The sequence below is a fragment of the Anticarsia gemmatalis genome, chromosome 14 (assembly GCF_050436995.1).
Source record: "Anticarsia gemmatalis isolate Benzon Research Colony breed Stoneville strain chromosome 14, ilAntGemm2 primary, whole genome shotgun sequence".
Lineage (NCBI taxonomy): Eukaryota > Metazoa > Arthropoda > Insecta > Lepidoptera > Erebidae > Anticarsia > Anticarsia gemmatalis.
Window position 1 is genome coordinate 8,590,241 of NC_134758.1, and position 22,410 is coordinate 8,612,650.

Consider the following 22,410-nt stretch of genomic DNA (forward strand, 5'->3'; position numbering starts at 1 on the left):
TCTTTGATGAACTACATTTTATTTTTAGATATATAGGCAGAGTTTTTGACTTAAGAGATAAGAAGCGAGTTTTATCGCGATGATAGTGTGTGTTAATTATTATTTTAAAGTAAGTAATGTAATATTAAATACCTTTCAAGTTTTTAAAGGTTACGGATTTCCCATAACCATTAATGAAGATAAATTTAGACAAGTTAGTTATGAGTTTATGACCACCTTCAATAATTATGAAAAGTGCATCTTGAATATATATTTCACTGCTCATAGGTCATTAGGTCTAAGTGATCGGTAGTTCAAGGATTTGAGGTTAAGATCGTCGTAAATTACTTTTACGACTATTAGTAATATACTTTGAGATAGATTATCTTACACTAACTATGTTCAATTAATAGTTATTATGTTCAAATAAAAATAAGTTACGACGTATCTAGAAAAAGGCTTCTAAAAAGTGGTAACCTTCTGAAATACAATATTTAAATTCTTTTTATTCATAATTTCTGTACTAATCTATTAAAATATATGTATATACTTTGTTATTTACCTATCCCTATCGAAAAAACGCGTGAATGTATGTATGTATATTATGTTCTATATTGGGAATAGTACCACGATAAAGGTACTCTAAGAAGATTGCGTACAACATTCCTAGGTTAGAAACCAGCGATTGCCTAGCTAACATGATAGATTAGCGCGGATCTATCGCTCGCCAGATGCAACACATAATCAGAATCTAACAGCGCTCGCGTGTGCCACTTCACGATATGATTATTTTCGTTGCATTGTGCAAGTAAACATTGCAAACAAAAACTTTATGTAACCACAATTATGCGTATTATGTTTAAAACATAATTTGTGAAACTTTTGTGTAAGAAAAACAAGGTCTTTTGTAATTAGTAATTCTCTTGTTTCCTAATATACTGAGGTGATTTGAGTATGTAATGTTATAATGCCTATAAGTGATGAAATCACATCTGCTTATAAATTTTATGCTGAAAGTGAACCGGCCATTTTTTGTGAAAGAACTTAGTTCAAATGTCACAAAGAAGCCATCTATACGTCTCACTAATCAATTATTGCAGCTAATTCTAAGAATGTCCGCCCTAGGTATATTCTTTATTCATTTTATTCTAATTTGCAGATAAACTTGCAAAAAATGTAAAGGATATCAAGTTTATAAATAAATATTTGTCATTTTGTTACGTATAATTAATTCATTAGGTTTTTTTGTTAGAAGCCTATCATCTTGGCCTTGCCCCTCCCATACAAAATGGGACCGTGGACCCGTGCCCTGCAGTAGACCTTAATTAATTTAATGGAATGCGTTCTTTGATATAAAGTAGCAAAATATTATGTAACGAAGGAAATCTTGTTAATAAATTAGTCTGTGACCATAAGAACAACCTTCTGATGCGTTGACAACGTGAATTAATGTGATTTAATGTAATTCTTTAACGTTTTTAATGTTGGTTTTATTCTAATTGTGTAAATGTCATAATATTGTGCTCAGACGAGTTTTTATACTTCCGCGTTTTAGCCTCCAGTTTTATTTTATTTATTTATTTTGTACCATTTATTTAAAACAAGTCCCATTATATTTAAATGTCTTAAAGGAATGCACCTTAATTTGTTTAACGTCCGTTATATTGATTTTATTGCCAAGATTAGAATTTTTATATAAAAAATTGACTTAGCACGTCAACTGTTGCAGTCTAAACCATATAACCTCACGTGTCATGTTCAACACCGTTTAATTACGTGACCCTTTGTCTATAAGGATTTAAATTAAAATATCGGTACAAAACCTTAGTATTTAAATCAGTAGCATTAAGACTTTAGTTCCAAAAGTCAGACACGAATCTTAGTTAGTAACGAATCGACATTGTGAACTTCAAATGTAAAAGTTATGACCTTATGACAGTGCGATTAAAAAAAAATTGAAGACGGATACAAAATGTCACCTTTCTAAAGGTTGATTGAATAATAAAACACCTATGCCTTTTTTTCATTTTGCATTCCATAAATTATTATTACATAGTCTTAAAACTTGTATGCAATATTAAATGTCCTTTATATCTCACTAGCTGACCCGCGCAACTTCGCTTGCGTCACATAAGAGAGAATGGGTCAGAATTTTCCGTGTTTTTGTAACACTTTTTACTGTTACCTACTCTGATCCTATTGGTCGTAGCGTGATGATATAAAATATGCTTTTTTTCACGAAAAATATTCTCAAAATTATTTATATCTCTTAGTATAACGAAGTCGCGCTAAGGCATATCCGCCATTAAAACAGTTGCCATGGCAACGGAATTTTGTTAATTCAATGTCATTATAATATTGATTTTTCGCGACTTCGTTGAATTTTCCCGGGAAATGCGTCATTTTCCCGGGGTAAAAAGTAGCCTATGTCCTTTCTCGGGTATCAATATATCTCCATACCAAATTTCATGCAAATTGGTTCAGTAGTTTAGACGTGATTGAGTAGCAGACAGACAGACAGACAGACAGACAGACAGACAGAGCTACTTTCGCATTTATAATATTAGTATGGATTATTCGTTCTTCGATCTGATTGGAGTCGAATTACGATATCGTATTGCGAATATGAGTTTAAGTATACGCATAAATTGTCACTTACTGTGGCGTGTATTACTTTTGAATTTATCTGAAGTATATTGAGAACAATTATACAGTTTTATTTATTGCATTTACAAGGAAACGAATGTTCATTATAGTTTTAAAAGTTTACAAATTGTACCTGCGATTGGCGACGAATAAGGTGTGGCTTAAATGTATAATTTAGTAGCTTGTTAAAGAGTGTTTAGGTCATTGTGTCAAAAGAAACATCTATCATGTATATGAGAGTCTAAAAGAGTATTGCAATTAGTGTATCTATGCTTAGTATATAAAATATGTACTACGATAAAATTATGTAATATCAAAGGATGTATATTATGCATATATTAATATGATACAAAATTGAATCAAGATCTGAACATTAGAAACTTGATATTTAAGTCTTAAATCTATACTTGGACATTGAAATGTGATGTTCCGTTTAACATTTAGAATTTTATTACATGCTTAGTTTAATACCTACATTGAAAATTAATTATAATATTTAAGTTACATGACAATCCCATTAGCAGGCATGGGCTACCTTTAAGTACAGAAGGAGTTAGGCCTATGAACACCAATGAGAAATATACTCGTTCGTATTTCATAAAAATTCCTCGTTAAAAAATAATGTAGTTTGCTTATCCTGTATCGGCTTATCGCCTTTATAATTATAGCGAAAAATAATTACTAGCATGAAGCAACATCCTATTCATAATAAATATCTTCCGATACAGGTGTTACAATATTACGTGTATTGGCAATTTAACACGTAGCGGTCGAGCCTCGTCCGGCTAGATTTCGTAGGATATAAGCATTTCCCTTGCTCATCCGTAGCCGTCGTGAAACTGAGTGGAAACTAAATTATTACTCATGATAGAACACCAAACCGGTTCCAACATTTGCTCACTTCACATATTGCAATATAACATGAATATAAAATACTTTAAATATGTTCTTAATTTGAGACTGTGTCAATAAAATTAAGAAATATCCGAAGTAAATAATCCTTAAAAAGACTCCTTTGTCCGAGTTTAAATAAAAAAGATATTAAATACCAGCCTATCCACTTTTTGAATAATTAAATGAAGGAAATATAATAAAATATATGTAGACGATATAATATTATAAAACCCAAATGATGGATGAGCTTACACAGTGGAAAACAATCACGCACACACTGACACCTCATTAGCTAGCGGCGACTAAGTACGGTAAGTATACGGTTATTTATAAAGTCGTACGAGAGTTAGGGCGATATGCGCGCGCGCACCAACGCATGCGCTCTCCGCGATCGTGCCGGTTCTACTAAGGCGGCCAACAATGATAAAATAAGCGAAGCCTTTATGCAACCTTCGGATTGAAAGCCGCATTTTTGTGGTCAAGCGCGATCTAACGAAGATGGCGCAAACATTCACAGTGAAGTTTTCATTTGACCTTTGGAAGGTTTATGTTTTTGAAGGCTTATGTAACCCTCAACGTGTTTGATGTACCGGGAGTGTAGGTCGCCGTAACAGCTGAGCTTTGTGTGGAAATACAAACGATTGTTAGTTGTTAGAAGGTATGTGGATAGTGGTATGTGATAACATCGTACATGCGTGTTAATAGCTTATAAAACATCATTTTTCTTATACGACCTTTTTCCTGAACTTTCGATCTTTGGAAACATTAATAAACTAATGGTAAATATACGTAGAAAATACATTAAAATGTGCTACGCGGATATTGAAATCTCAAAGTAGGGATTGTAAAATGTAGTGACATATAAAATATTGCTATGACATCATCTATGGCCTATCAAACTGATGATCTAATAGTGCAGTGTGTGAATGTGATGGGACATTGGGAGTCCATTAATTATTACAGGTCATTAATTATCTCGAAAGCTTTTTTATATGTCAATGTAAATTGTGCGTAGAGCTCTTTCATAGTAAAACATTCCTCATTTCGTCTGTTGAATGAATTACGTTGATTCGCTCGTCGTTAGATTTTTTAATAAAAATTAGTAGAATGTCGGAAAATATTTTTATAGTGCAAAATTTGACATTTAAGTTATGGTTTATTTAAATCAAGAAACCTCGGCAAGTAAAAAAAAATATCTTGAATGCTCAGCATGCGCTACATTGTATACTGTTTTCCCTGAAGCCGTAAAAAGATATCTTAAAACTGTCTTATCCCAGGTCTTTGTTACTGTTAGAGTTTCCGATACTTATTTAACGACAGCGCAAGCACACATTTTGATATGACTCATACAATTTTACATTCACCAATTTTATCTACCTTCCAGTAAAATAAAAACAAACACACATAACAGCTAAATGATATTAATCAGAATTGAATGGAAAGCAAGATTAAAAATGTCAATTATACAGCCTATTATTACAATCTATTCAATTCCTTAACTTGTGTTATTATTAGGTCGGGGAAAAAGTATTTTCAAATTATAGTATGTATGAAGAATTGTCAAGTCAAGAATCACAAATGAGTACACGGTTCATTAGGTTTCTTTCAGTGAGGTACCCAAATATCGAGCTTTTTTGTGTAGAGAAAAGATTTTATTACAAGTTCGAATACATACTATAATGCGAAAAGACTTTTTCTCCGACCTAATATACCACCCTGGTAGATAATTCCTAGCCGTCCAGTCAGAATTACAAATGACTACGTATATTCCAATGTCGTTAACTCATAAAGGGCAAGGTTTCTCGTCCAAAGACCTAGGCTCAAACCAACTGCCTTTGTAAAGAGTTAATCCATGACAGTTTTTTTACTATTTGTACGATTGACGCAAAAGCAGGTACAGGCGCAAGCAAAGATATGTGTACATTGTCACATATTTTACAATCGTATTTTTGTATAAAAATGTAAATTTGAATATTAAGTTTAAGTATTGATTGACTAAAAGATTCAACAATTAATACACAGTGGTTGTGAAATAACTTCAAACTTAATAAACAATAGTAATTCTACCATTTTCTTTGATAATCCCAACCCGTACTTGGCCAGCGTGGTGGACTCAAGGGCTAACTCCTTCCTCATTATGCGAGGAACCTTGCCCAGCATGATCCAGTGACAATAATGGGTAAAATTTATTTATTTGACAAAATGCTGTTGAAAATGTGTCCGAGTGTGTTTTTGCTTTTGATTGTACAAAGGTAAAGCCAATTTATTGTTCGTTCGAACTAGACGGTTGAACAAACTGTTTTGTAAAGGAGTTTTAAATGGTTACCGGATGAAGAATTGATCTCATTCAGATGTTTGATAAGTTTTTGTGATGACTACGCAGGTTTTATTAATACATTTCATTATTATTACGCCCGTCAAATAGTGTATTAAGACTACTATGGTTCATACTTAAATAGTCCACCATAACAAAGAATTGTGGCGTATCTAGGCATCTTTTTCTCTTAAAAAGATGCTGCAAAGGGGATTTGACGAATGTTTTCAAAACCAGCCTGTCTCACGTCAACTCTTCTTGGTAATGAATCAGTAATATATCATATTCAGTTGACATGAATCATATGGGTAATGTCGAGGAGTTGCCGTCTGAAGGCTTTTAAAGGGTTTACAAACCAAAAAACGTCTTAAGCTAGTTATTTATAGAGAATGACCGCATGATCTGAAGTGCTTCAATTCGGATTTTGTAGTCAGGGTTGCTTACGTTTATAAGTTTATTCCATAGTCGACTTGCTCGTGTATAAATACAATTTGAAGAATCGTACCATGTAACAGAAGTTCAACCAAATTCTGTTCAACTGTTTTGATCCAGTGACAATTTTACGAGCACCAAACATATTAAGCATACGTCACGTCATCGTATCACTTATAGAAGTCACGGAGGGACATAGAGATGGTCCTCCGTCACGCCATGACAACACGCCAATAGATAAACGTGTCTACGTTATATGTGAAAAGTTTTCGAATATTTTATGTCAATTCTATGCATTTCGTTTCGACCACGTATGGAAAAAATATACCGGTAAAGTTTCATATAGAAACAAAAGATATAGGTACTAACTTACGTAGGTATTATCTGTCTTTAAAGTAGTGTTCCATAAATAAATTTAAGAGATAATTTAATGAAATTTTCATCACATATTCTTAAAATTGTCGGTAAAAGAACAAAGAACATGTAAGTAGCAAGTATCCGTAATTTATGGATAAATTGATGCGGTGCATATATGGAGAGTGTTGCGATATAATTTAATTGTGGCTGGAGGCGTGTTTTAAATGGCAGTTTTAGGGCCAATTTAGTCAGATAAGCATCGGATAACATATTTTCTAAGTAAACCTTGACACCAAATCTATTAAAACAATTGTCAAACTTTCCTTCGATTGCTGGTACTTTTTTAGAAGTGGTGGTATCGAGGTTCAATGTTATGAAAAATGTATCCTAGAAAATTTCTCTTTTAACACCCTAAAAATAATAGAGATATGAGTTTAACCTTGATTTTAAATTCATGGAACTGTATTAAGTGTTCCACACGGACGTATGTGTAACAAAGGGTCTAATTTATTAATGCAATGTTGTTGTTTTGTAAAGCCTTCACAGTTTCCTGGGCAGCTGGCCGAGGTAACGAACCTACTGCGATGAGGTCAAAAAAACTAAACAAGTATTCAGAACGGCTGGTTAAATTCACTCAGGGGGAAAGAGGACTTCCTATTGTATCTTATGATAGAGTTTAGTTTAATATCATAGCTATAAACATTTTTTGGGTAATATAAATACCCAGTTGGCTTTGAAAATGACTATCATGAAGGCATAGAAAAATACCAATATTGAAGTACAAATCTGATGTAAACCTTTATTAGCATTAAAGTTCGGAGCAGTAGCTCAATTCCCTACTACTATCGACTACCGACTGTAGAGAATCGGACTACTGGCTTTACCTCTCTATAATATTATAACGAGCATACTAACTGGACTATGACATAAGCATCATACCTATATCATAATCTCATTCAAATTCATTATAGGAGCATGCGTAGGATCCGATTTCACACAAGATGTTTCACATGAATGGAATAATACTAAACTGCAGGTGAGCGGTGCGTGTGCTCGTTTGATTCGAGTACGTTTCGAGAGGAAGACCATCGTGCCCTTGATCTTTACAAACAACTATAATTATCGCCAGTTTTGTAACTCACATGTTTCGGACCTCATAGGAACTTTAATGCTTATTTCGTTAGGCTGTTGGTGTGAATCTACACTAATAATATAAAGTTAAGTTTGTTTGTTTCAACACGCTTAAATAAGGAACTACTGCTTCGAATTTAAAAATTATTCCTTTATTTAATAGTCCATTTACTGAGGCAGGTTGTAGGCTATATACGATTACGCTATGACTAACAGGAAGGGAGTAGCAATAAAATATTGTCTGAAAGCGGGTAAACGAAGTCCACGCGGACGAAGTCGCGGGCGTCCGCTAGTCACTATTTAAATTTTGAGGAAAATGATGTACAAAACGTCTTGAAAACCATACGACTCGTATTTTAAACAGGATTAATTATTTATGTTAATTTGTATCTCTGTTGCATACTTGAAATTTGATCGAAATGTCATTCGGGTAATAGGTTATGTTTATTGTGCGAATTATTAACAATTGTGGAGTTATAATGGATATTTTATTCTAATAATACCAGAATGACATCTGTTTATTTATACCTATAGGCAACCAGCGTAGTAGTGGTTTAAATTCATGAATATGGCGTTATGACGGGAAGGGGCTTATTTAAAACCAAGTTTGGATGCTATTAATGAGATAAATTATGCAGATAAATGCTTATATTACGATTAATCACATGCTTTTCAATTAATTAGAGACACTTAACACGCGGAAATTCATACAGCATACGGAAAATAATAGAAATAAATGAATTTTTACTCAAAAAAGCGGCTCATGAATATTTCCTATTCAGTTTTATGAATCGTTCTTTATAAAAGTCTAACGTTTTAATCTGCTATAGCACTCTAAGGATAATTTCCCGGCATTTGGAAACGTGCCAGAAAATCCGTGCTTATATAATTCATTATTTTTGAAAAGAGCTTTCGCTCGGTTAGCGGGACTCTTTAAATTTTTTATGCTTTATTCGTATGGTGCAAAAAGTTGTCGGTCCCGAGTGAGTGGGTTGAATAGGCAACCCGATATATTGTGCAGAGAGCATGGAACTCGGCCTTCGCGTTGTGTCGGCTAGTTCACTCTGTTCAAATGTCACAATGCAGTCCAGCCGGTATGGATGACTCTATGCACATGAACAATATCACATCGAGCCGTAGCTCGCAACACTCTTTTCAGGACATTTCGAATACAGTTTGTCACCATTGCATTGTTATTCGTCATACATTGGTCACGTGGACTGAAAGTTTAGATTGTAAAGAGTCATGAAATTTGTTCCTTTTATCCTTTTTTCAATAACCCAATAAATAGTTGCCTAATTCACACCTTTAAATATCAACAATCACTTTATCAATTTACATATGTTATGTATCTAATAAAAAACAGTTAACACAAAGGTGTGTTTCATCGAATCAATCAATTTAATATATTTATAACCGAGTAATTTTCGTTTAACGCCATAAAAATCTATGGCGTGCTATAAAACCATAACTCACAGATATATTAATACGAACATCAATTAAATGTTAATAATATTGAAACATCTTCATTTTGAGATTAAGTTTTATCGAATTGTGGTATAATTATAATGTTATGCGTAAATTTATCTCCACATATCAGTAGAATGAAGAAATGGGTTGATTACTACTATTTTTATATCCAAAAAAGTTTCTAGTATGCAGAAAACTAAATGAAGCCCTGAATTCAGCTTGCTTTACAGCACACCAGCTTGTCGCCTTACGATCCCTGTTTTTTTTTTATTCTTAAAAAAGACAACTCCTACTCTAAGAATTGCTCTTGTGTCGCGAGGACTTCTACAAACATATAACCAACGAACACAAAGTACAACCAGACCCGAAACAATAATTTGTGGATCACACAAATAATTGTGTGACGTGGCGTGGTGACCTAAACCACTGCGCCACGGAGGCAGTCACAATATTATTATGGTATGTCATGGCAGTATGTATTAATCTGTTTTAGATAATGCTGAAAATTTACCCTTGTCTCCCTCTTTATAGAGCTGAACTGAAGACTCAATTTGAAGATTGAAACTTGCAGGAAACACGGCAAACGAAGCTCTCACGGTCAAAAATCATATTAAACCAATGTATCATTAAAAAAGAATGTATCCTCATGAATAAGAAAACAATGCGCTATAGTTATGTATCGATAAATTACTACATTGACACGACAATGAAAGGATTCGATGCTCTGTCATTGTTACAAGTATTCATGGTGATAAATGTGAAAGTGTAAGTCTGTTTGTTACATCTCTATCGAGAAACTACTGAACCGATATTAATGTAAATTGACACTGATTAATTGCTTGCTGATGTTTTTTTATTTTTTAATATCCGTTCTAGCTAGTATTTATTGATTATATTTTAAGCTCTATAAATTTACATTTTGGGTCTGTCCTAGTCGACTTAACTCTTAACTAGATCTTAGTTGTTTTGTTTATAAAGTCAACCGCCTAGGCATAATATACGTACCTATATATCATAATTTTGAACTTGGGAAACTGAAATGAGACATTTTACATTAATAATGCCATTGCAAGGATACTATTTAAATACTCAACTGTTCCCGAAATAAGAAACCTCTTTGAAAAACGTTAGCAGATTAACAAAGAATACCTACTTTCTGCAGTAATTTTCGTTTTCTGACTCAGCGGTATTCACCCTCATCCATTTTTTTCGCTAGACATTTCACCATAAACATCTTTCATACGAGCGTACCATGGATTAATGCTATACTGACAATTTATAGTGAATATCAATAAGCCAAGTAATGACAGATGTAGAATTAAAATGGCGAAAGCTGCATAGCAAATGTCGCATGAGTTATACAACGCTTGTTGAAATGATAAGTGTTTTTGTATTGACTGTTTGAAAGTCTAGATTGATTATAGTGATGTGATAGAATGTTTGTGAAAGAAAGGCAAACATAATGATTTAAGATATTGTAACTGAATGCTTGCGAACACGGTTAGTGTCAGCTGCGACGAAACATCATCAAATGAAGGTAAAATGCATGTTTTGGTGATTCCCAAATAATGTAAGAAAATTTTCAAAACGTTGTCATATTTATGATATTTTAAAATTGAAATACACAATTTCAAAAATGCACATACTTATCTTAGATTTTTTCGATACATATTTATATTTTCAGATCTTAATAATAACACAATCGCTTAAAATTATGGTTCATATTAATTTGTAGTCGGTACCATGAATAAAGATATTCAGAATTATAATTGAATGAAGAAAACTGATAGAGTTTTCACTGAGATTGGACTGTGATAAGTTTGAAACAGCAGTGCTCTACTTTAGTTCGTTTTCAGTCAAAATTACAGTAGAAACTTTCTAGATCGATCGACCTAAGTTTATAAAGTTGAATATTAAGATATTGTTAGTAAGTTTGTTTGATTGAGTTAAATGTTATGTCGAGTGGAACAAAAAGCCATACAAGAATGATTTTGAGATAGAAATACAGCCAATTGAAGTGAGAACTGATTGTATAAAATTTGTATAGCTTACGATTGTAACCACTCGGTTCCAAATCGGCTTCGAATGGGGGAGTCGGGTACTTTTTGCTCCTACCTGGAACAAGAACAAAAACACATTTTTATTGAGAACCCAATAGAAGATTTATATTAATGCAGCTAAAGCAGATGATATACCTACATAACATATTAAGACGCAGTGAAATAGGCCTGAAATTTATTGACAGTCCGATAACGGTAGTAAAGTGGAGACCGGCACAAGAGGTTTTCTTTATTTGTACTAATAAATGTTAAATTTATTACATGTTTGGTAATCAATTGAATACATAAACGAAAAAATTGGGCTGATGAATACCTGAAAAATTGTAAAAATAAGCTATAATAACAAATACATCTCGTCTCTATTTGCAACATATTTTTTTCCGTAGCAATGTATCTACGTTCTCTATGTGTCCTTATAAAGTGTTTGCAAGTCTTTATTTATTCATCAATACCGTGCGTTAAGCTTGCGGTTTGCGTGTTGTCAATTTACGGTGGATTACTACGAATTAGTAATGCAATTATTAAATATTTATTCAAAAAGTGTCAAGATTATAGTTTCGATGCGTATAGTTCAAGGTTTTAAGGCTGCGAGGTTAGTAAAATCAAGGTTCTCTTATGTCAACAAAGTCAGAAAATATTCTAGAATAAAGATGGCATAACAAGGTACAGGTATCAACATTCTTGCCGGATCTATCTGACCATAAACAACTATGTAGTACGTTGGATTTCAGTAGAGCTTTATACATAATAATATGTAGATTCTTGTATGTTTCTTGGGAGTGTCATGTTAAAACTCCGATCAAATATGTACATTTTAGCTGCCTATTTACAATTCGTGCAGTCGTATAAGTTCGTCGCCATGGAAACCACAAACGTTAAAGCGTTTTCTTCACTACCAGTCACCTGATATAACTATTAAGTATATGTATGTCTTTGGCGCGCTCAAAATGGTACTTCAGTAGAAAATTAACAATTTGAACGTCTTTGTTTTTCTACTCGTCTTTTTGTATATGTTTATTTATATTACTTGGTTTGTGATTATGCGCTTCCTTGATAGGCCTAAATTAGGCAAATTAGTAGGCCGCATATTGTTCGAGTAAATCATGACGTAGCCTTAATAAAAACTAGCATTACCATTTAAAGTAATTTCCTAAATACGTAATCTAATTCTAATGTGGAGGCGGACGCACTGCCGGGTCGCACGCACATGTGTGAATGCCACGAGATGACACAGCAACTATTTGTAATGCTAAAAGATGTTTTAATTTGTTTGTCTAGTTCCTGGCTTAAGATTGACGTTCTTATTTCTGGGAATTGTAGTATTTATAGATGAGATTAAATAGAAATAGAGGTACTTTCATAAACCGAGAAGATTGCTCTTTATGCAATGATCATTTGATCAAGCGAACTAGTGAAGCAGTTACTATACCTCGATTCGCTACTACTATCGACTACTGACAACCGGCTAGTCATCGAGAAATTTTGTATGAAAATCTGATCAGCGCCTCTGGTGGGCGTCGTAGCAACTGTTTTGGCAGTACATTTTACATGTTAAACTTTCGATACTCGACAATACCGACTGTAGAGAATTGCGCTACTGTACCTGTAAAATATCGTTTTACGTTTCATCTTGTACAATATTATTTGTCTGTTGCTATGCTAAAAGTTCGCCACGTCTCTATCACTGCATTGGGTGAAAAATATTCAAATCTCATTATTAAAACAAACATTTGTGTGTCAGGTTGTCGGTACTTCATATCAATGAACTGTTTGCCCAGTCATCAGCAACAGAAGATTAATGCTTATGAGGTCTATAATATAATTGATATTACCTCAAGGTCAAGTTCTAAACACTTGAAGTACTCGGCATAATATCGGGACCACTCCACAGTGAAGAGCACTCAAAGTCACTGTGGTTTTGACCATTGCTCTTACAGATTCAATCGGATTGCCAAGGCCGAGGTAGTTCCGTAAATATTTTAATGCCAACATTATTTTAATTAGTAGGTAGCATCCGCCCATAAATACAGTTCTTAATTTCCGATGTTTGGTGAAGTAATTTTAATGATATCATAAATATTTTATTTGTTGCCAAGCAGGACTAGCAGAGGGTTATAACTAGTACTTTTATTAGTAGGTATGACATATACATACATGGCATGCATGACCTTTATGCATGTGAAAATGACCGATTTTAATTGTTTAAGAAATTTTTTTAGTAAGTATAACGAAAGACAGATTATTGTCGGCATAGCCTATTGGTCCATTGAGGACCGTAGATCTACGAGAGTGAGTCCAGCTATCTGAATACTCAAGGTCTAGTACCGCAGTCTGGCGGCCTGATACTTGCTGCATCAGATGTGTATGGTAAAGACAATCGCCTAAAGTAATGGTTCTATTCATCAATTATAGTTTTTATTCGTTTTGATGATAATAAGCGTTATATTATTATCAGCCAGTCAATAAAAAATAAGGCAAACTCGATCTTAAATCGTGTTTGAAACTGCACTTAGTTGCTTAATTTGATGTCTATTATAGCATAGGTCAGTATTTAAGCATCGTAACTTGAACATTATGTATAACTATGAATTAAACTAATAGGTGAATCACGTTTACTATATTATTATAACCTTGATACATCGTGCTCTGATTGAACTATATAAAAGGTTTGCGAGGACACCGGTAATTAATTAATTAGATACATAATCTAAATAAATGATGCTCAGTGTATGGAAGTTTTGGTGAAAATATTTCTAGGTCTACACTTGGGAATTTTCTAATTACTGACTATAAATATATGTTTAGAAGTACATAAGTATGTTTTTCAGTTGTCTGGATAGTATAGTACAAGCTCTGCTTTGTTTAAAGTTAGATGAGCGGTGTAAATTGTTGAAAAATAATTATTTAATCATATTTTTGCCAGATTACTAATTATATTCGTTTTATTGGTCCGACCGTCCCGATCGTGAACCCATGATCAGAGATCTTAGACTATATCTGTATTCTGAACAAAGTCACAATTTATCAGCGTTTAAAGTGATAAGCAAGTCCTAGAGTGCAGGCCTTTTTCTCTCCACATGCCAAAGACAAGAATGCTGTCGGTATTTCATTTTACAAAAATAATAAAAATCGCATCGCGGTACTCGTTTCTGCAGTTATTGTAGTTTTTGTTTGACTTGACTACACTGCCATGATCACTGTTATTGAGTATTTTATAATATAAATTCTACTTGATAATCTATTTACCTACCTACAATGTAAGTTGTGACAAAGTTTAACTGCAAATTATGTGAATGGTCCAATGATTCTACATAATTTACAGATCATTTCTGTTAAAATTGTTTCAAATAGAATATTCGAAGCGTGTAAAGGCTTGCTAGCCTGGATATGTTGGTTAGGCAGAGACACATCGACTAGTGAAATCACAAATAGGCAAGTTTTTCTAGTTACGTAAAAAGACATTGTGTATTACACGGAATAAAAACTAGTTTATTCAAAAAGCGGTGAGTTACGTAAAAATATTCATAGCAGAACACAAAAGATATTCCCTCCCTTTGAAAATTAAAAACAAATTGTTACAGTTTTCCTTTGACGTCCTCATTACGGGGTAGTGAAAGGACGCTGGGACGTTTACGGAAATAGTTGTATGGAGATAATTTAGCGTTGGATGGTGGCAAACGAGAGAATATCTCTGGGTGTAAACAACCCACTTCGGAACTCCACGGGACGATGCGGAAATGGGTCAGCGTGTTCTAACGATGCTCCTTTTTTTGCACTTTTTCGCCGTCGCGGCAACGTCTTTCTACGTTACCGATATAAAACGTTGGAGATACGGTATAAAGCTTAAAGTTTTTATATTGCGGATGATGTCAGTTGAGTTTAATGATGAATCTCGGTTTTATTGATGAAGCTAAATAGTAACTAGAGCATCGTTTAAGTTTAGATAAAAATGAAGTTTTAAGAAGAACGTATGTGTTGCCACCAATCTTTCTTTTCTGGTTTTTTAGAAATTATTAATTAATTATAAAAATTCATGACGCGTGACTTTATGCAAATAGAAATATTTCGATAACTTTTCACGTGTAAAATAATAATAGGTATCCTAAATAAGTTTACATTTATTTTTATATTTCTACGATTTAGGTATGCTTAAAGTTCGTTGATATTTACAACGACTTTTGTAAAGTCATTGTTAATTAGCCTGATGACCTAGAGATCATATTATGCTAGATACCTAGATCAGAACGTGCTGGAATGACATAGGAATTTAGATAAAACAAAAAGAAAACCTATTTAAAAGCTATTAAAATCCATTTAGTAATAGGTTGTATGTTTTTTTTACAAATAACAAATTACAATTTTTATGACCGGGCTTTAAAGTTATCAGTTGCTCTTATTTATTTTTACCTAGGTTATATAGATACGTAGATAGTTTTTTTGTAAATTAGTATGCATGCGGTGATAGTTCAGAAGCTGTTTGAATAACCTAACCAGTTAAAACATTTTGGAACATAGTCTATCGCCCTAAAACGGAATAGGTAACAACTTTTTATGCAGAAAAAGTGCAAGTAATTTTTTACCCGATACGTAAACGATATAGCTGTATATTTGATAAAAAAAATAACGCCGAAATAATTGCTAGAAACTCTAAAAACACTAAAGGCCAGGCGAAAGAATACAGCACATAAAGAAGCTGCAAAAATCATTATTTCTAACTAAAAGGTCGTGATTTGAAGGCGAAGTGAAGTTATGAAGCGCGGCAAGGATATGCGCGTGAGTGCCGGAGAGTTCAAGTTTACGATTATAGTCAGTAACAATTAGATTTTACATGCGTGTGTACGAAACGTACTATAGCTGTACCAATAGTATGTTTATTGAAGTAGGTACTAGCTAAGAATATAATAAAATATGCTTCTTTTGAGTCACTTTTTTAAGGTTTCACCTATCTATACAATATATATAAAACTCAAAGGTGACTGAAAGTTCGTGTGGAAATTTGAATCTTCTTAAATTTTCGTCTGATTGAACTGAAATGAACCTACATTGACACATAGGATACTTTTTATTAGGTCTTTTTACGAAGTCGCGGGCGAAAGCTAGTTATTTTTATAAAACTAAATAATGTTTTATATACTGTGAATTAAATCATAAGGTACCTAATGACTATGACATTACGTATTGTGCCTTTTGACAAATTCTGTAACTATTAACACTTATAATTAAAATTATGGTTTAAACTCAACCGAGAAGCAATTTGATACGTTTAATGTGTTCACGTTTTCATGTAAAAAGTAGATGCATATCTTCTTTATATAGGCATTATTAATATATAATCGATCTTCGTGACGTTTATATAAAGTGTTGCCCTAGATCCCACGTACTATTGGCCTGTAGTACGCACTAATTGTATGATTATATTATTAATATTAATTATATCTTTTTTAATTGGTGGGATTCGTCGCGATTTATGCGTAACTGGTAGATCTTCAGTTAGAAGTGTGGATAAAATATCATTTAAAATTGTTTATGAAATCACTCCATTTTTTAATTGTTGGCTTTCATATTTGACTTTTGTTTATTTACAAAAAAATATTATGCAATAAAATATTACGTGCGCTCATATACTTTTTAAATGCGGAATTAGTATGATTAATTATGTAACTTGATAGGAATATTTTTAAACTTAATTAATTAAAGATCGTTAGTTAGAATATTACAGTTTTTGTTTAGTAGTAGTTTTATGTACAGTTTTTATTATTTATAATAGATGTACGTACGAGCATTTTTAGTTTTTTATTGTGGTCATAATAGCAATATGTGAAGAAAAATCCTTCACCATAAAAGTAATCGTAGTATTCTAATAGTTTTTATGAAGGTCTTTTATTGCATAAAATTAAAAATATCGAACGATGATGAATTACTGTCATTAGCTGTGGTAAAGATAAATTGATTTTCTGCAAAAATTCATTGCGACATAGGTAGCTTCAATTGCAAAATAGGCGTTGAGGTCAATTGATAGGAATGCATTATTATAGATTTGTGTACTATATTATAGTAGTTAAGGATATACATATATCTATGTAACAGGAGGACGTGTTAAGCTTTCAAGGAATGTGAAAGATTGAACTCGTTTCTATTATACCACGCAATCTACTAAGAATGATGCACTACGGAAGTCTAACAACTGAAATTAAAGTATTGTTCGTTCATAAAATCCAACTTTCTTTTCCTTTCAGTAAAATGTTATGATTGATAATGGGGATTGATGAGGTTATGATTTTTTATATTCATATTGACGACAGTAACGGCTTAAAAGTTAAACTTAACTAGTGCATAATAATATTTGTACCACAAATCATATTCACCGTTTTTTCAGAACAAATCACAAAAAAAATTGAACTTTAAGTTAATCTTCAATCATAAATACATCTTAGTTAAATAGTTCGTAGCTCCTGTACACCGGCGTCACCGTCGGTAATAGCAAGATTGGCAAGGCTCAGATATTATGACGGAACTCGAGCCGCGCCCGCCGCCCGGTCGCTGCCATCATCCCTAACGACTCATCGCGGGACTGCGCTTACCTTTGACTATAAATCATACTGATTTCCACAAGAACGATCACAAAAGGCTGTGTTGCATTTTAATGAAAAATATTGTAGGAGAAGTAATGAGGTCTAATTGTTTATTTACAAGAAAATTGTCGTGTAAAAATGAGCATGATTGAATTATATTTGCCATTAAAAGCAGTTAAGGTAAACATTTTTCAGTGGTGTTATGTCACCAGTAAAATAAAAAAAATCTCTACTTTAAGACTCGTATTAAAATTAAGTTTACCTTGTTTGACCTAGAAATTGAGTAAAGTGTTAAAAAAAAAACTTTGCATCTGCAACTAAATAAATGTCTATGCAAAATCACGTTTCAAAATTTTAATATCTTTTTTCTAAAGGTTTTACTTAATACTTTTTTTTACTATATAACTTGTAATAATGAAGATGATCTTTGACATAGGTTACTGGTTTTAAATCCAGGTGACTAATTTTATAATTTTATTATAACTATGTTATTCAAAGAAATATATTATTATGTATGTCAATGTTTAAGTAGTTTTTTTACCGCGGCATATTAAAATCATGTCCTTCTGTACATTATGGTTTTATGAACCGACAAGGTGACTGGTGAAAAGTCGAAGCAATTAAATTTGAATATTAATTACAATGTTTCTTAAATCTTTTTATGGCGAGACAGTGTCATAAAATAATTAAAAGAAAAATATCGGTAATAAAAATCGGTATTTCTCCAAGCGAAGGCTTTTTTATTTTCTTTTAGAGAGTACAGCATTCTTGGCTAGATGGACCAGTTGTTAATCACTACATTGAACTTCATCAAGGAGACCTTGTAAGGTGAAATACCTGGCTGATTATAACTAGGTATCCACTGTCAATAATTTAAATTGTCTATAAATAAATTTATGACTAATAAAGTGTCCATAGTGTTTTTTTTCTTTGGTCTGAGTCATCAACGTGACGTTCTGTGTGACATTTGCTGTTTTTTTTAAATAATAAAGAAATTAACTTATAAAAAATAAAATTTTAATGTTAATGTTTTGGACACAAACCAATAATGTCAGACAAAGTCTAATATTACTCAATTCTATAAAATATCCTGGAGGATTCTATTAAAACTTATTTAAAACTAGAATTCTGTAAGCAAGTTATTACATTCTCCGTCAATTGCGTTTTTTTATTACATCAATTAGATTTACTATACTATTGCTCTATGTTTTAAAACTAGCATTTTTTGTAAATGTTGAGTTCCAGGAACAATCTAGGCTTTGGAATTAAACCCCGTTAACTGCAAAGAGCTCGTCATCCTTAACATAATAAATTTATTATTAAATTGAAAAAGCTCTGCAAATGCTATTAAAAACAGTTAAGGCAGGTCACGATATCACCGGTTTTAAGGCATTGTTGTTTTTGCCAACAAAAGTATAAAAATTAATGACTAATATAATATTATATGCGGCGAGATGCGATACTTATTTTTTTTTACCAGTAATTTGCAGCAAATGTCAGATCGGCACTTGTGTTTCTAACCTATGATTATTCTAGAAAATTACGTCTTAATAAAAAAGAAAATTGGACGAATTTTATCGTATATTGTGACATTTGAATCACGTTTTAATCGTTATTGATATTTATGTTTTATTTTACTTTTAACACACAGGAGGTCAACGGTTGCTTTAATACATTTTTGTCATCACAATGACCTACTGTTTTTTCCATCCGCTTTCTACATTAGGCCAAGGCGTCGAATTGTCGTAATAGAACACCTACTGCTGAAAAAAGTTTTTCAGTTAACGTTATTCTTTTTATAAATCTGACAACTGTTTAAACCCGTATAAACATTTGGCGATTGAATAGAGTGGCCGTGAGTTTCTTGCTAGCTCTTAGCTAGCTCTTTGCTAGCTTTGCATAAGGCTCTACCCCCTTTCTGAACTAGTGGTAGATTCAGTAAGGGTTACGACAATCTCATATGTACTAAACGAATAAACAATTTGATTTTATTTCATCTTGAAAATATTAAAGAACGGTCTTAATTTTGTTAGCAAACCATGGTCCAGCAGTGAAATGTCATACATTTACTTCCGAAGGTTTAAGATTAACAGGATTATGCTCATTTAATTATCATACAACGTATATCAGCAGCCCTTAAACATTGAACTTGTGAGGTGAACTTTAAATGTCAAACTTGATCGATTCTCCAGGTGTGTTGAAGCGCCGGTTCAAAGGTCGCTCTAATGTGATTGTCGGCTGAAGCACCACCGATCTTTATCATATTATACACGCCTTGAACTCTAATATTAACACCGTAAACATCATTTACTAATTTACCTTATTAAATATGAACTTTTAACATTTCCTCTGTTGATTTTACAGAGGCATTTAAGATAGAAGCGGTCGATTTGCTAACAGCACTTAGCAGATAAATCTAAATACTAGATTTCAGTTACGCACTTTTACCTTGATAGAGTCACAAAGTGAAGGTAGGCTAAAGAGCTTGCGATATGGTAAAATTAACAAGACCACGCAAAAATTAGACGATTTTTGCCTTTTCCTTTCAGTTGAGAAACTTTTGTGTTGACAATTTTTTCGCAATTAATTAACTAGTGTTAGCCTCCAATTCTCAACTACAAATGTTTGTTCAAACTTTGACATAATACCCGTCCAAATATTTGATGTGGGTCGCGGTGTCTTTGGCACCTATGTGTACGCATTGCGTATTGTTTATACCATTGACAAATGTTTGAATAATAAATTACAGAAATACGTTGGCTCATACTAATTGAGATATAATTTTATCGTAATTATTTGTTGGACTTTAATTGGCAATATGAAAGTGTGAAATATTTCCGACAGGTATTACATCACGTAACTCGATATAATCGTTATCAAACCTGACTTGTCTCCTAGCTTTTAAAAGGACATTAATTGGTGAAGTGACATTTATAGCAAATATAAATAAAAAGCAGAAACGCGTTTAATTTCACTGGAAACTTCTTGCAAAGCCGATACTGAGCTGTTGAAAAATACGACACGTAACAGACGCCCACGCAAAAAACGGTTATAAATAATATACACAAACAAAAGCATACGAGTAAAATGATCGTGAATTATAACCTCCTAGCTAAAACTATAGAGCACGTAAACAACACAAGGCAATAGACTTGCATAATGCATCCATTCAATCGTTTTGCGAGAGTGTGCATCTAGAAGCGGAAATATAAAATGCAATATGAATACGTGCCTTGAGTGTTGTAAATTGAATCTATTTGTTCGCTCTCGACGCTCTGCAAGCTGTCACTATCTAAGTACTCTTGGTTTTCTACACTGTCCAGGTTTTCTGGACTGTCCTCGTCTTGCATTTCTTCTTCCGGCTCTTCGGGTTCCTCGACTGGTTCGGGCTGTCGCATCGTCATCATCGCTGGCGTCGGCATCGGCAAGATGTCGAGCAACGACGGCGCCCTGTAGCTGTTATTCCTCAGTCCCAATTTCTTCTGTATAAACGCTTCCAGGATCTGCTTGGTGATCTTGTTCTGTCGCTGCAATTCGTGCACGCCTGCGGAGAACAGAGAAGACAGATAAAAATGACTGCGCGAATAAGTTATTTACAAGAATAGAAAAGGAAAAGTGAATAAAAATATCGACGTCATTTTTATCTGGTTCTCCCTTCTCGGGGAAGGACAAGGAAGGGGATATTCTATGCTTATAAATACTTATACTTAGTTTACTTAAGAATACAGAATTATACTACTTAGTACAAATTAAATCTTAAAATAAATAATTTAAGAAAATAAACAAAACTATATCATTAATCTTCAATAGATATGAATCATTCAATAAACGTAGAAAGATAATCTGAAAGCGCAACAACGAAAAATATCAACATCATTTTATAAAAGACTTGTTATTGCGATAACAATCGGTATTACGGCTAATTTCTTTATACTTTCTCTCACAATTGAATAGGCGTTGATATAATCAGACGAGATCATGAAACAAGCCGACTATAAAGAGCAAATCGTTGTTCTATGTATCATTGTTAGAGCATCCATTATGAGAACAATGGACATACAGGGCTGCCAATCGTGCCTGGATCGGTGAATGTACGGAAGCGGCTCCGGACCCCATGATTACAGGCGTACCAACCGAAGGATGTGATTAATTGATGATGTTATTAAATATATGCCACCTTGAATTGTTCTAAAGGGTCAATCCAAGGGTAATGATGTTCTATTGTTTTGATGTTCCATTTAAGTAAGGTCAACTGATTTTACTGGTTTCACCTACTTATTACCATAGGTGATAGTTTTGAAATATGCACGCAATAAGTTAAAAAAAAAGTACTTTTGTGATCTTAAATTCTAGTCCTAATCTTCTAACTTGAGCATTATAACAATATAAAATCTATACTAATATTATAAAGCTGAAGAGTTTGTTTGTTTGATTGTTTGTTTGTTTGTTTGTTTGTTTGAACGCGCTAATCTCGGGAACTACTAGTCCGATTCGAAAAATTCTTTCAGTGTTAGATAGCCCATTCATCGAGGAAGGCTATAGGCTATATATCATC

The 22,410-nt window shown here is 33.1% G+C and overlaps 1 protein-coding gene across 2 annotated transcripts in view; it reads right to left on the reverse strand.

Moving 5' to 3' along the window:
- Window positions 1–22,410, reverse strand: part of tfc (Brevican core protein triforce) — a 91,024-nt gene that overhangs the window by 26,406 nt on the left and 42,208 nt on the right. Inside the window, exons 2-3 of one of the 2 annotated variants that reach the window (XM_076122380.1) lie at window positions 21,088–21,399; window positions 11,276–11,338 (exon numbers count right to left, since the gene is read on the reverse strand). In XM_076122380.1, the coding sequence (XP_075978495.1) occupies window positions 11,276–11,338; window positions 21,088–21,399 (375 nt within the window). The remainder of the gene's footprint in view (window positions 1–11,275; window positions 11,339–21,087; window positions 21,400–22,410) is intronic. The other variant, XM_076122381.1, reaches the window with a different exon arrangement.